This window comes from Mesoplodon densirostris, chromosome 14, assembly GCF_025265405.1.
Source record: "Mesoplodon densirostris isolate mMesDen1 chromosome 14, mMesDen1 primary haplotype, whole genome shotgun sequence".
Taxonomy (NCBI): domain Eukaryota; kingdom Metazoa; phylum Chordata; class Mammalia; order Artiodactyla; family Ziphiidae; genus Mesoplodon; species Mesoplodon densirostris.
In genome coordinates this window covers 89762230-89778967 of record NC_082674.1, presented here as the reverse complement: position 1 = coordinate 89778967, position 16738 = coordinate 89762230, and the positions used below count along the sequence as shown (strand labels likewise).

The following is a 16738-nucleotide window of genomic DNA, read 5'->3' as shown; positions in this document are numbered from 1 at the left end:
TTTGACAGGTCGTGCTGTGACTAATACCCCCACCCCCACCTTCGCCCCGAAGTCCTCACGCAGCACAAGGCTTTGCCTTTCCCGCTGCAGATAGGAGGAATAACAGTTGCAAGCAGCAGCAGGTGCAGAAAGGTGGAGGATCTCTGCTTCCTGGAACCGTGACCCGTGGGATTTCTTTCTCTTTTCCAGCTCCACGCAGGAGAGACGCTGTCTCCAGATTACAGAACTCAAGTGCTTTCTGAAGCTCGAAAGTGGAGGAATTCAAAGCCACCAAGGGCATACAGCACATCTAGAAGCTTTTATCTTAGTGCCAAGTCTTCTGCTTACAAAGAAAGAGTTCAGCCCAGAAAGAGCCTGCAACCCTCCTGTCCTGGTTAAACAGGACTCTGACCCCAGGCGCTGGCTCAGGATCCTGCTGCAAAGGATTTGCGTGTGTGTGTACAGAGAGGAAGGTTTAATCGCTTAGCAGAAGAATGGATAACGTCCTCCCTGTGGACTCAGACCTCTTCCTAAACATCTCCACCAACACCTCGGAGCCCAACCAGTTTGTGCAGCCGGCCTGGCAAATTGTCCTTTGGGCAGCTGCCTACACAGTCATTGTGGTGACCTCCGTGGTGGGCAACGTGGTGGTGATGTGGATCATCTTGGCTCACAAGAGGATGAGGACAGTTACTAACTATTTCCTGGTGAACCTGGCCTTCGCAGAGGCCTCCATGGCTGCATTCAATACAGTGGTGAACTTCACTTATGCTGTCCACAACGAGTGGTACTATGGCCTGTTCTACTGCAAATTCCACAACTTCTTCCCCATTGCTGCTGTCTTTGCCAGTATCTACTCCATGACAGCTGTGGCCTTCGATAGGTGAGCTTGCCCTTTGTGGAAAAGGGAAAAAAATCCTTAAAGGAAGATAGCATTGCTATGGAGCTTCAGGGCTGGATAGTGCCTGGTTCAAGGTGGAGATTGGCCACCTGAACCCCTGGATTTATACTGACAGTTAGCTGAATCAGTTGTTGATGGGGGATTTTATCTTATCTCACGATTTTCTTTTCTATTTCTCTTTCTTTTTCTACTCTTTTTCACCCATCACCAGTCTCCCTTCCTTTATGTATACATCCCACCTTTTTTCTTCATTTCTCTCTTTTATTTTCCCCTTCTCCACTCATCTTGCTGACATTTTCCATTCAACTCCTACTTTGCTTCTTTCCATATATTCCTTCTCTCTTTTGCCTTTAAAGCCTGAAGGGGATACCCAGGCTGTGGCCAAGGGGCCAACCCCTGGCTAGGGCTTTGTGAATACTTGCAGGCCTGCTATTCAGCTGTACAGCCTTTTGATACCTTCCAGTTTTAAGTATACATAGGACAACTTTCTCATTTTCAATTTTTCCTGAATATTCAGGAACTTTCTGCTCCCAACACAACTCTCCAATATTATTTGGATGTGAAGAGCATTTTATTAGAATCATGAAATACTCAGGATTCTAATCCAGCTCTCTCTATCCTGCTAGGGGCTCTCATTCAGAAAAGAGAGGCAGTTATGTTGTTCTGAAGGAATTCCACAGTTAAGGATCCAAGAGTTTTTCTAAACTTCTCTGGCCATGTGAGGACAATGTTTTTAGCCTCTCTACATCTACAGAGAAACATGCTTGGCAAAGGCAATTAAAGGCAATTGAAAGCTCTTTCCCTCCTGCACCCAACAGGCTAGGGTTTGAGAGGCTGATGAAAAGTGAAAATGTTGGCATTTTCACATATTGGAGCTACAGTTCTGGAATGAAAGTGTCCTAAGGTGACATGATGGAAAATTGATCATTAGAGCACAACTCTATTTGTATTGACTTTTTTGTGGGTGTCCTAGGTCGCTAATGTGTATATCTATGGGTGTACAAGTGTTAAATGTTTACCTAGGATGTGGAGGTATGTTTAAAACACCTACCACTGTGATTGTAAAATGAGTTCTTTTGATGGCCTTGCTGAGATAAATGAATATGAGAAGCCCAATGAAGGAGCTAAGAGAAAAACTTCAAAAAAATCATTCCCAAATTACTGAATTCTTTTGCATAGATATTTGTAATTGATTTGAGGTCTTTTGCAGGTTCTGTAGTCAATGATCACTTTTAAAATCAGAGAAAACAATGTTTCCTTTGCAGTGATGTCCAAATGCTAATTTTTAAGTTCCCTTTATGCAACTCTTAAGTGCTTAATATGTTGGGTGTAAAATAAGTTGTGGTGAATCAATTTATACTTTAAATGTAGAAGGGAAGCCAATTACTCAAAGTGGTAGTGAAGTGAATTCTTTTGTAAATTTATCTCTTATGCTATTCTGGTTTTTAGATATTTGGTTTGCTGAAAGTGAGGTACCTGTAATCTTTCTGCACTGACTTGCTCTTTTAACTTCACATCAGCCCCCTTAAACTTAGAAAACTCACAGCATGATGTATAACTGATTATATGTGCAGTGAAACCTGGTGCCTTTTCGGCCTTACACACGCTGTCTTGATTATCCCTAAATTAGAGGGGAAGTTGGTATTTTTGCTACACCGGGTACTCGTGTGAGCTCAGGGGAGACCTGACAGTCAGCATGAGCCCAAGCATTCAGTAGCTGATGGAACACCAGAGGACAGCTCTCTTGCTTTGGCTTACACAGAAATGACATGTTCCACAGCCCTTCTCCTTCTCTTTGAACTTAGAAGGTTAGGGGCAAGATTCAGGGTCAAACTCTTCAGTGGGTTGGGCAAGGAGCCAGATTTTGGCTGCTTTGACTCTGGCATCACAGGCTCCACTGTTTCTCTCCAGGCAAACCATAGACCCTGACCCTTCATGACACCTGCTCAGTGAGGTCAGAGGATCTCTGGTGTCAGAGCTGAGAGCAATGACAACAAGAAATGTCACCTGTGCCTGATGTGCAGATTATCAATGGCATGCTCAGGGCTAGAGTTCAAGGTAGAGTTACGGATGATGCCTCAAGGCTGTGTCGCCAAGTCCTCCAAGTGTTCCTTCTGTTTTTCCTTGCTCAGCCTCATGAGCTGAGTAAATTAATCTCCTCAGGCCCTCTGATGAATCTAGCTCCACCACAGGCATGGTCATCAATTCTCTCCCAAGAATGCTTTAGAAAGGAAGAGACCTCCAGCTCTTTCCATATGAATGATCGCTTCTTTCTCCATCATGACAATGCAGACTTTGAGGAAAGGTTAAATTATCTTTTTGTATGCTCCTTGAGTTTTTAACAGGCAATCTTTGAATCATCTTAAAAATGAAAGCAACGTGGTTTTCCAGATTATAAAATTAAACCTTGTTCATGAAGGACATAGAAACAAAAATACAAATCAACCATTAATTCACAATGCAACAGTAACACCTGTTAACAGTTGAATTTCTTTTATGACTATTACACTACATAATTGAAGTCAGAGCCTAGATAATTTTGTAGCTTACTTTTTTCCATTGATATTAATGGAAAACATTAATAATATTTTCCCATGTTATTAAAAAGTCTTCAGTCACATAATCATAGTGGCTTCCTATTATTCCATTTTATGAATGTGCCATTATTACTTTAACCATCTCCCTACTGCTGGGAATCTAGGTGATGTCTAGATTTTTTGCCATTATGATTAAAGTACTAATAAACATTTCTGTATGATAATTTTATTCTGCTTTCTTGAATATTTCTTTAGGGTAGATTTCCCAGAAGTAGAATTACTGGGTCAAATGAAATGAAATTTTTAAAAACATTTCCTCCTAATTTTAAAAGATTATAAACTCTGTGCAGAGCAAGGAACATTTCTCTTCTGTCTTGTTTATCTTCTCAGAACAGAGAAGAGTGCTTGGCACTTAACAGTCACTACATGTTTATTGATTAAATGAATGAATGAATGAATAAAATAATACATGTTCCTGGAAGAACATCATCAATGGCATGCTCAGGGTTACATTAGGCATAAGGCTTCAAGGCTGTATCTCCAAGTCCTCCATTAAAAAAAAATGTAAAGATCTACAATTCCACTATTGACAGTTAACCTTTTAAAAGTCTGGAATGCTAGCTTATACTTTTTCTGTGTTATTTATACCACATAAAGTCACTCATACTTTTTAAGATAAATTTTGGATCATAATAAAAACAGTTTCAGCAGCTGTTTTTTTGTGTGTGTGTTCTGTTTTGTCCCTTAGCATCATATCATGGCCATTTTCCATGTCATGAAATAGTTTTCAAAATAGGATTTTTAATGGATGCATTATATTGCAAGGCTGTAATCATTTATTTAACCATTCCTCTATTTTTAGATGTATATTGTTTCCATTTTCAATGATTATGAGTAACTTGGAAATTAATATCCTTGACATAAATCTTTAGAGCATCCCTTGTTCTTTTCATAAAATAAACTCCTTAAAGTTAAATAGTTAGGTCAAACCGTCTTGGTAAACTATGCCAAATTTCCTTCTAGAAACAAAATGTAAGCAAAGAAAAAACTTCAGCTGCAGATTGTAGAACTAATTTGAATCTTTCTTGTAATCTTTCCATAGAATGAGGGGAGAGAGAGAATGAATGAGGTCCCCTTCAGAAGGAGTACTTATTTACTGAAGGCAATGACTACCTAGAATTTTTAAAAGCTGCAGAGATAAATATACTAAATAATATCATGTCTAACTCTAATTAAACTCCAAAAAAACACCAGGGATTTTACTTTTTAAAACTCCATAAGATTTTTAAATTCCTTCCTATTGTACAAACTAAAAGGTGTGTGTGATGTTTCATGAAATTAGAAGCTGGAGGACACTGAGAGGTGACACCATTTTTCAGGAGCCAGTGATGATGACTGGTTCTAGTTTTGTGGAGCAACATCTAAGAAGAGAGGAGGGGGGATCCAATCCTTAAGCCCCGCAAAACGGGCTACAAAGGCAAAAGGTAACCTGACTTGGAACTTAGCACACAGCAACAGGAAGCTCAGAAAAGCTTTGGTCTGATAACACTGCTTCTCTACCTGGTAGGGGCAGTTATAATTTCATCAAGATGAAAGGTGAAAGTTGCTCAATACTCAGATTGGCTCCAGATATGTTGTATTTGAGTGAAAGAAAACATCTAATGATGGTCTCTGGACAATATGAAATTTGGTCAGGACCAAAAATATAGTTCCTCAGATAGGGGTAATTGTTGAAGATAGAAGAGGGAATGAACTCTCTGAGAGATTAAAAGAGGAACCAAGAGTAAAGACATGCATAAATAACAAAACTCTGCCTATTAATTCCCTGGTATCCATTTCACTCTGTTCCAGTCATACTCAGCTACAAGTCTAAATAGCCTGCTTCCCAAGTCTCTGCTAGACCTGCAGTCTGTCCTTGAACCTCACCTTGTTGACAGACTTGGATCTCAGGGTAGTCCTTCTCCATCACCCAGAGACGAGTCTTAGATCCCAAGATCCTTTACACTAATTTAGATAGATCTTACAATCCATGACTAAGCACCTGAGTGTTGATGAGAATGTCCATTCACTAGAAGCTCATCCACAATAACTGACCCTGTCTTTCCAAATCAGGAATCTCGAATATCAGGGCTGATGCAGATCAACTTGAGTTGTTACATCTTGGATGAGTCATTTTGGCTGCAGAATTTTTCCTGGAGAGGTATAATGCCCACCTACTCTCTGGAGTTGCCCCACTGCACTTACCACATCCTCTCCCTATTCATATGACCCCCCCTGCAGTGTCCTGAATGGTCAAGGCCCTTGGTGGTGAGGATGGGGTTAGCTATCAGAAACATAAATAGGTTCAAATGGGGGAAAATAAAGAGCAATTCTCAATGTAAAAGCATGTAGTAGGAGCACAGGACTTTGTTATTATTATTGTTGTTGAATTAGCAAATGGCAGAATAATGATCGTGAGGGAGAAACACACGGTTAACCTTGGACAAAGATCATCAGTCCATCAAGGGATGGGCCCACCAGGTAAGGTGGTTCCTGAATCAGGGCTTCATGTCTTCCCTCAAAGGGCTTATACTACATAATGAGGCAAATAAGACTGATTTAAAGATAACTACAACATAAGGTGTTATGTGATAGGTTTCACAGGTATTGTACAGACAAATTCTATAGGAGGGAAGAGGAGGGAGGTTATCTAGCAACAGTGATCAAGGAAGACCTCAAATGGTGGCAACTGATTTGGACCTTGAAGATTAGATAAGATTTTTAGAGAAGAAGATAAATAATGATGACATTCTAGATAAAAGAAACAGTGTGACAAAAGTATGGAAGTAAAAAGTTGCAAAGTGTTTGGGGAGAATGACAGGCTGGCTCAACTGAAGCGAATTCACAACCGAATCAGGGAACAAATGGAGGAGTTGGTCAGAAGAAAATGAGTCGATTTTGTTGGATTTTGTGTGAAAATATAATGATTAGTTGGAAATGCCCAACAAGCAGTTTAAGAGATGGGGCTAGAGAATGAGAACCCAGGGACCAAAATGTTTACTTAGGAATTTTCCAAACAGATGGCTTATGGGAGAGTTGAAAATAGAGAACATCTCTTTTACCTATATATGTGTTTCCAGAGAAGAGACCAAAGATTCATGGAAATGTGCTATCAGGCCATAGGAGGGGAAAATGAAGAAACAGAGAGTTAGTGGAATAATCAGGATATGAGGAGTGACAAAAATTAAGAGAGGAAAATTGTGGTGGGTTATATTAATTATAGCGTCATTAGAATCCAAGGATGATGACATTGATTTTGGCAATTAGAGAACATAGGTGAGCTGTGATAGTGTCAGCAAAGTATGATAAGGGGGTATAAAGTTAGATGGCAGTGAGGGAAATGGCCTCTTCCTCATCCATCCATCCATCTATCCATTCATGAAACCATTTTTGAGCCCTTAACTATGTACCAGATGCTGAGGCAGTAAAACATTGCCTTTATCCTTCTGCTCTCTGTCTTCAGCTATTGACGAATTTATGAGCACCGTTATAACCCAATGTAATAAGTACCATGCAGAGGGAGTTTGGAGACAAAGCAAAGAACTGTCCTTCGGAAGATGGGAAACACTTACGGTAAAATAAAGCAAAGAAGAGGAGGGGAGGAGGAAAGAAAGCAAAGTACAGAGAAAACAATGTGGAGTTTGGGTTTTTAAAAATAAACTTCAAGAGCACTGGATCAGGGAATTATCATAAGTATTTATTAATGTTTGTCACTTGGAAACTAGAAAGGAGATTTTATGTTAATAAAATTTATAATGATACCTTATGATGCATGCTCTCCAATCCATTGTCTCATCAAATCTTCATTACCAATGGGGATTGTGTTTCCACCTTGTAAAGACTATTAGAAACAATTTCTTTTAGCATCATCCTCTCCACTCCCTCATAGCTTGGAGACCCATGCAATTTTCATCTATGTGCCTTAGATATCTGCCTGTATACTCCTGCTCAAGGTGGCTTTTGAGTGCTATATCATTTAAGGAAAGTGATGAAAGGGTCCTACTGTGTCAGAGATGATGTTAGAGCACTTTTGACAAGTTTTCACTCAAATAGTAATTCAACCCCACAACCTTCTAGACGAGGTCATTGTAAGAGGATCAAATTCTGCTTAAATATTTTACTCAATTTGTCTCATTTGTTAAATCCATTCCATTTTGAATCATTATAAAATTATTCCTTTTGTTGAAGGAATAATGCCCCTGATTTGGGTCTGCCCTTACTAGTATAATGTCTCTTCCATGTGGCCGTCTCTGATAGATCCCTCCTGAAGCTTCTCTATCCTTGGTTAACTGTCCCTGATTCCTTCATCTTTCCATCTTCGTTGGTCTCTACTTGCTATTCCTGTTTGCTAATGGTCCTTTTAAATTAGAGTTTAACTAATGTCAGGAACTGAACATTACCCTGTTACAATCACCTTGTCCATATCTTCCTGCTGTGGGGCTGGCATACTACCTGGTGACTTTGTCTTCTTAGACTTAGTTCAGGTGTCACCTCCACCAAGAAGCTGACCTTAATCTACAAGTCTAGATGAGGTGTCCTTTTTATATATTCCTATGTCATTTATGCAACTCTCTGTAACTTATTGGTCTCTCCCACACCTCCCTACCCACTAAATTGCAAACACCATGAAAACAGGAATGCTTTATCTGGTTTCCTCTTACCAGCAGCTATCCGGTTGCCTGGCACACAATAGGTACTCATTAAAGTGTTTATAGTGGTTGATATGACTGTACCTCTCTTCTGCACACATCAACCAAAATCTAAAAGCTAGATCCAATGCATCAGACAGACTTCAAAGCACACCTATGATGCTATGCTTTGAAGCAAAAGAAAAATCAGGCCAAATTTATGTCTACCACGGAGTTTTGCTACAATATAGAACACTTTTGGTTTAGAACTCCCTGTTCAAGAATAACTACATGTACTAATTCACCTTGTCTCTTCCATACTTCACTTGACTTGTCCCCACTGGATTCCTGACCCACACTCTGTCCCCAACAGGTATTACACCCCAGGAGAACACCTTTAGTTGAAAGAGGTGTTTATCATTTCTACCTTACCTCCAGTCTATCAAGGCATACTGATAACTGAGATATTTCATGAACACTTCTGTGGCCCAACTGTTGCCAACCCCTCTGGCTTTTTCTCCAACAGCCCTGCTAGCAACAGGAAGTGAACTCTCTGCTTTACTTAGCCTTCCTGAGGCAGGACCAGCAAAAACCTCTCTTCCATCCAGCCCTACAAGTCCTATAACTACAGTGGTTGTCTGAACACCTAGACTATACCATGTTAAAATACCACCACAGACACAGCAAAATTCCAGCAGAGTGGCCTGAGAACGTCATAGACCTGGAGGACAGATGGGGAAACTAACTTACATTGCCCAAACCTTCTCTCTTGCCACATTTAGAAGCTATGATTACAACTTATTAGAAGGGGAAATATGAGGCTCTATGGATAAGAACCCCAGGGATGAAAAGACGGTTTAATGATGCCCATGTGATATAAATCTTAGCATGAGTATTAATATATGAACTGCCTTAGGAACTTTGTCTAAGCAGCCTGGAGTCTGATGCCCTTTCCTTCTCTTTATAATTCTTTACTAAATCTACTTTCCAGTTCAGCTTTATCATTACGTTTAATATTTGGGACTCTCTGTGAAGTGCCTTTCATGTCCTTTGTATAAGAATGTCTTTTAATAACCTTACATCTGACCTTTGATTATGGAGTTTAGTGTAGGAAAGAGCACAAGCAGTGGATTCCAACAGTGGTTCTACCACTTACTAGGTATGTGAATATGGGCAAGATACTTAACCTCTCTGGGCCTCAATTTCCCCATCTGATAAAAGGGATATTAATAAAAGTTACCTTGTGGAATATTGTTGCAAGGAGAGAAGGAAAAGGAAAGGAATGGAAAGATCTGAAAAGTTCCTGATCTGTGATCTCCAATAAACACTGACACACCATTATAGCCATTATACACACCCATTTCTGTCAGCCTCCTCTTGGATTCCTTCTATATTAGGTATAACAGCAATAAGGTGAAACAATTATATCCTTCGCCCCAATAAATATAGTTTAAAATACTTCTAATTGGGTCACCAAACCTGTTGCTAAATGCCATCCAGCTTCTTTCCCACCTGTGGAGATGCACACACCTTCTACCAGAAGCCAAGCATTTGGATATTGTATACTGTTGACTCTTGAACAACAGGAGTTTGAATTGCATGGGTCCACTTATACCCAGATTTGTTTCAATAGTAAATAATATAGTTCTACTCAGTCAGTGACTTGTTGAATCCACAGATATGGAGGAACAGAAGGCAGGCTATAAATTATACTGTGGATTTTCAAGGGTTGGTTCCTCTGATCCCTGTATTGTTCAAGAGTCAACTGTATTACAGCCCAGAAAAACCAAATCATTTTCTTTTATACCATCTCCAAAATTACACAGTCACTTCCTACATCCTGTATGTCCCAAAGTCATCACCCTCACATGAAGCATCATTTTCATGTTTAATGACTAGGGAGAACTTGGTTATAGCAAAAAACTCTTACTTGCTGCATGTGTTTTCGTTGATACTTAATTTGTATTTCTTTTGCCTTTGAACACATCTTCTAAATCTTGGAAGTTTTCTTATAAATCTAGTTTGTATGTATTAAACATCCACTTTCCCTTGTCCTGGGACTAATGCTCAATTTACTATTAAGTATGAGATGGCGTCCTTCCACCTAAACATTTAGCAACATTTTCAAACTTAATCAATTGAACGATCTTACATATTTCCAATTAATCACAAAATTTTATAAATAAATCAAATAAGCTTAAAAATGTAAACATCACATTTAAACTTGTAAATTTCACTAAATATTTCAAACTATAATTGCAAACTTAATACATCTGGTTTTGTTAAAACTTCAGATCCCTAACTGGATGATTTATAAGTAGGAGAAACAAAATCTTTCTCAGAACTTACATAATTCCAGCAAAGCTAATAAATCAAAACTTCTAAATTAACATATCAAATTCTCTTAAAACATGTCAACCTCCTAAGAACTACACTTACAAATTCAATAAATGAGGTTCTCATGAGTATCTAAACAATGACTATGATATTACTTAGTTAAATCTTCTTAAGTATTTCACTTAAAATTATAAATCTGGTAGGTCAAATTCTCTAATATTTCAGATTCTCATTTCCAACATATTAAAAACAATCACACATAAAGTAACATATACTACTCATAAAACTTACTTCTGCACCCACACTTCTTACATAGAAGTACCACTTCTCCACTGTCTATTAACTTTTAAAAAAGGCCTTGCTATGGTTACAGAGTTACACAAGCAGAGGTGGCAGAATCATCTTCTCCTTAAGGGGCCACTGAGTTTCTGGAATCAGGGTTGAGTCAGAGATCTGAATCTGGGTGTGCCTTTCAGGGGTCTTGCCCAGAGCTGCCACCCAATACCCTGTGCCCTTTTCACAGTGGAGCTCTGCTGACTCAGTGCCCAAGGTACCACCCACACGTTGCTACTGGAATTGACTTTTGTAGGCCCACTATGTCTGGTATTTCTGTGGCTTCCTTCAAGTTTTACCCCTTACCAAATTTCATCTTAACATTTTATCATCTGATTTACCTAGATGGAATCACACAGAGCTTCAGACCATACTTAGTTCGCATCCAACTGCTTTACTACCTGAGTAGAACTAGCTGCATACTGTATTCTTTTTTATTTTACCTTCTTATCAACTTCCATTTTGGACTAGCTCATTGATATGGATAAAATGACAAAAAAAAAAAAAAAAACTACCATCTGTCCTGGTTCCTTCAGTTTCTTTTCTGAGACTTTGATGTCATGAAAAATATGTGCCAGAATTTTTATGGATGTATCCTGTCTCTTCACATGAATCATTGAAAACGGAAGGGCCTCCTTAGGGCCCACTGGGCCTTTGGCTTCTGGAACACACAGGGCTGAGTCCATGTTGACAGCCTGGAGGCTTCAGGACACAACAGGGTAGAGTTCATGCTAATGGGAGCCAAGTCTCCTCAGGACTTGCTGGGTCTTCAGCTTTGGGACATTGTGGGGTCCAGTTCACACTGATGGGAGCCCCGTCTCCTCTGGACCTGCTGGGAGGTGGTGCAGCTGAAGGAAAAGGTAATCCACAGGACCCAAGACATGGTAGCTACTAATATACTATTCCCATGGTGCCCCTTAATAACATGAGGACTCCCGGAAAGGAAACAAATATCACAATTTGGTTGAATTTGGTCTGGCCATGTGGCTGACAGGGTCTTTTTCCTTGGCCCGGTGTCAGGTTTGTGCCTCTGAGGTGGGAGAGGTGACTTCAGGATATTAGTCCACCAGAGACCTCCCAGCTCCACATAGTATCAAATGGTAAAAGCTCTCCCAGAGATCTCCATCTCAATGCTAAGACCCAGCTCCACTCAGTGATCAGCAAGCCACAGGTCTGGAAACCGTATGCCAAACAACGAGCAAGAAAGGAACACAACACCATCCATTAGCAGAGAGGCTGCCTCAAATCATAATAAGGTCACAGACACCCCAAAACACACCATCGAGGACAGTGCTGCCCACCAGAAAGACAAGATCCAGCCTCATCCACCAGAACACAGGCACCAGTCTCCTCCACCCGTAAAGCTGGAGTAGCAACCCACTGAAACAACCTTAGCCACTGGGGACAGACACCAAACACAGTGGGAACCACAAACCCACAGCTTGCAAACAGGAGTCCCTAAACACAGTAAGTTAAGCAAAATGAGAAGACAGAGAAATATGCAGCTGATGAAGGAGCAAAGTAAAAACCCACCAGACCAAACAAATGAAGAGGAAATAGACAGTCTACTTGGAAAAGAATTCAGAGTAATGATAGTAAAGATGAGCAAAAATCTTGAAAGTAAAATGGAGAAGATACAAGAAACGTTTAACAAGGAGCTAGAAGAACTAAAGAGCAAACAAACAATGATGAGCAAGACAATAAATGAAATTAAAAATTCTCTAGAAGGAATAAGTAGCAGAATGAATGAGGCAGAAGAAGGATAGGTGACCTGGAAGATACAATAGTGGAAATAAGTACTGCAGAGCAGAATAAAGAAAAAAGAATGAAAAGAATTGAGGACAATCTCAGAGACTTCTGAGACAACATTAAATGGAACAGAATTCAAATTAAAAGGGTCCCGGAAGAAGAAGAGAAAAAAAAAAAAAGGACTGAGAAAGTATTTGAGGAGATTATAGTTCAAAACTTCCTCGATATGTGAAAAGAAATAGACAATGAAGTCCAGGAAGCACAGAAAGTCACATACAGGATAAATCCAGGAGAAACATTCCAAGACACATAATAATGAAATTATCAAAAATTAAATACAAAGAAAAAATATTAAAAGCAGCAAGGGAAAAACAACAAATAAAATACAAGGGAATCCACATAAGGTTAACAGAAACTCTGAAAGACAGAAGAGAGTGGTAATACATATTTAAAGTAATGAAAGAGAAAAACCTACAACCAAGATTACTTTACTGAGCAAGAATCTCTTTCAGAATCAATGGAGAAATTAAAACCTTCACAGACAAGCAAAAGCTAAGAGAATTCAGCATCACCAAACAAGCTTTACAACAAATACTAAAGGAATATCTCCAGGCAGTAAACACAAGAGAAGAAAAAAATACCTACAATAACAAATGCAAAACAATTAAGAAAATGGTAAGAGGAACATATATATTGAAAATTACCTTAAAGGTAAATGGATTAAATGCTCCAACCAAAAGACACAGACTGACTGAATGGATACAAGAACAAGACCCATATAAATGCTGTCTACAAGAGACCCACCTCAGACCTAGGGACACATACAGACTAAAAGTGAGGGGATGGAAAAAGATATTCCATACAAATGGAAATCAAAAGAAAGCTGGAGTAGCAATTCTCATACCAGACAAAATAGACTTTACAATAGACTATTACAAGAGACAAAGAAGGACATTACATAATGAACAAGGGATCAATCCAAGAAGAAGATATAACAATTGTAAATATTTATGCACCCAACATAGGAGCACCTCAATACATAAGGCAAATGCTAACAGCCATAAAAAGGGAAATCGAAAGAAATACAATGATAGTAGTGAATTTTAACACCCCACTTTCACCAATGGACAGATCATCCAAAATGAAAATAAATAAGGAAACATAATCTTCAAATGACACATTAAACAAGATATATATATGGCTGATTCACTTTGTTATAAAGCAGAAACTAACACACCATTGTAAAGCAATTATACTTCAATAAAGATGTTAAAAAATTATTTTTTTTAAATGGAGGGGTAAGTGCCTGTTGGTTTGACAAATCCAGGCTCTCAGCGTGTTTCACATCTGTGCCTAGAGACGTTATGTGCCTCCTGTGTAAAAGGTCTAAACAGCAGTTTCCACTCCTTAGTGGCAAGGCTTTTATTCTTGGAGCCTGGAAGACTTGAATCATCCAAATGGATAATGAGATTTTCCTTTCTTCAGATCAGCTGGGTTACCCTATGTGAACAGAGTCTCATGGCTTTTTCACAGCTTTAGGCGTGCTGAGTTCCTTTACCTCACCTTCTTTCTCAGCATCATAGGTTTCAGATAACAAAATAAATGATGCTCTGTTCTTACAGCTGAACCCAGTACTCTAAGCCATATATGGACTGATGAGCATTCAACCTCACAAATCGCACAACTGCCTGCAGGGACAGTGCTGAACAGTCATACCAGCTACCCTTCCAATCTATCATAGAATATAACAGAGACATTAATTTTTTTTTTTTTTTGGCGATACGCGGGCCTCTCACTGTTGTGGCCTCTCCTGCTGCGGAGCACAGGCTCCGGACGCGCAGGCCCAGTGGCCATAGCTCACGGGCCCCGCCACTCCGCGGCATGTGGGATCTTCCTGGAACAGGGCACGAACCTGTGTCCCCTGCATTGGCAGGCGGACTCCCAACCACTGCACCACCAGGGAAGCCCCAGAGACATTAATTTTTAAAAGCATTATTTGTACATTTAGTGGCATGAGGTGAGATTAGGAGGATAAACTTAAATACCAAACTTGTACAATTACTTAATTAACTAAATTTTACTGTGGAGAAATTTCCTCTTGAATAATTAATATGTTTCATAAGAGTACTTGTCTGACTCTGAAAATGTTTTTAAAAACCTCATTAAATATTCTTCTATAAGATCATGTATAATGGTTACAAAGTGTTATAATTTTAATAATCCCATCTCCAAAAAATTTGTAGGTGTTTCTAACTTTTGCTACAATATGTGATTTGTTATTGGTACGTTTTAGCTAAATTTGCACACAGGCACAATTATTACGATAAATTCTTAGAAAAAAGGCTATTAAGGGTGTCAGATATTTATAAGGCTTTGGCTTCATTCTGCTAAATTGGTATTCAGAAAGTTTTAACAATTTAACAGGATGAATCAGAAAATATAGACCCATTGTATAGGAGTGCTACTTTCCCCATATTCCTAACAATTTCACAGATATATTTTCCAATTTTAAAGATTAAAATTGTTAATTATGATTGATTTCTTACTATTAAGATTGAATATTTTTGTATATTTATTATTCCTTTAGAATTCACTTTTTGTGCATTACCTACTTATGACCCTAGATTTTATTTTATTTTTCTTTTTCAAATTAAATTTAATTTTTTAATACAGCAGGTTCTTATTAGTTATCTATTTTATATATATTAATGTATATATGTCAATCTCAATCTCCCAATTAATCCCACCACCCCCACCCCCCCCCACACCTCTCTTTTCCTCCTTGGTGTCAATAGGTTTGTTTTCTACATCTGTGTCTCTATTTCTGCCTTACAAACTGGTTCATCTGTAACATTTCTCCAGATTCCACATATATGTATTAATGTAAGGCATTTCATTTACTCTTTCTCACTTTACTCTGTATGACAGTCTCTAGGTCCATCCACGTCTCTACAAATGACCTAATTTCATTCCTTTTTAATATTCCATTGCATATATGTACCACATCTTCTTTATCCATTCGTCTGTCAATGGGCATTTGAGTTTATTTTTGTGTATGGTGTAGGGAGTGTTCTTTTTTTTTTTTTTTCTTTTTTGCGGTATGCGGGCCTCTCACTGTTGTGGCCTCTCCCGTTGCGGAGCACAGGCTCCGGATGCGCAGGCCCAGCGGCCATGGCTCACGGGCCCAGCCGCTCCGCGGCATATGGGATCCTCCCAGATCGGGGCACGAACCCGTATCCCCTGCATCGGCAGGCGGACTCTCAACCACTGCGCCACCAGGGAGGCCCAAGGGAGTGTTCTTTTTTTTAAACATCTTTATTGGAATATAATTGCTTTACAATCGTGTGTTAGTTTCTGCTTTATAACAAAGTGAATCAGCTATACATATACACATATCCCCATATCTCCTCCTTTGGTGTCTCTCTCCCACCCTCCCTATCCCACCCCTGTAGGTGGTCACAAAGCACAGAGCTGATATCCCTATGATATGCGGTTCCTTCCCACCAGCTACCTATTTTACATTTGGTAGTATATATAAGTCCATGCCACTCTCTCACTTCATCCCAGCTTACCCTTCCCACTCCCCGTGTCTTCAAGTCCATTCTCTATGTCTGCATCTTTTTTCCTGTCCTGCCCCTAGGTTCTTCATAACATTTTTTTTTTTAGATTCGATATATACAGGTTAGTATAAGCTATTTGTTTTTCTCTTTCTGACTTACTTCACTCTATATGACAGACTCTATGTCCATCCACCTCACTACAAATAACTCAGTTCCGTTTCTTTTTATGGCTGAATAATATTCCATTGTATATATGTGCCACATCTTCTTTATCCATTCATCTGTCAATGAACACTTAGGTTGCTTCCATGTCCTGGCTACTGTAAATAGAGCTGAAATGAACATTGTGGTACATGACTCTTTTTGAATTATGCTTTTTTCAGGGTATATGCCCAGTAGTGAGAGTGCTGTGTAGTATGGTAGTTCTATTTGTAGTTTTTAAGGAACCTCCATACTGTTCTCCATAGTGGCTGTATTAATTTACATTGCCATGAACAGTGCACGAGGGTTCATTAGGGAAGGGTTCTAATTTCACTCTTTTACATGTAGCTGTCCAGTTTTCCCAGCACCACTTATTGAAGAGACGGTCTTTTCTCCATTGTATATCCTTGCCTCTTTTTTCATAGATTAGTTGACCATAGGTGCATGGGTTTGCCTCTGGACTTTCTAACCTGT

The 16738-nt window shown here is 39.2% G+C and overlaps 1 protein-coding gene across 1 annotated transcript in view; it reads left to right on the top strand.

Moving 5' to 3' along the window:
- Positions 1-473: 473 nt before the first annotated feature.
- Positions 474-16738, top strand: part of TACR1 (tachykinin receptor 1) — a 93143-nt gene continuing 76878 nt past the window's right edge. The window contains exon 1 of the mRNA XM_060117406.1: positions 474-862. Coding sequence (XP_059973389.1) covers positions 474-862 — 389 coding nt within the window. The remainder of the gene's footprint in view (positions 863-16738) is intronic.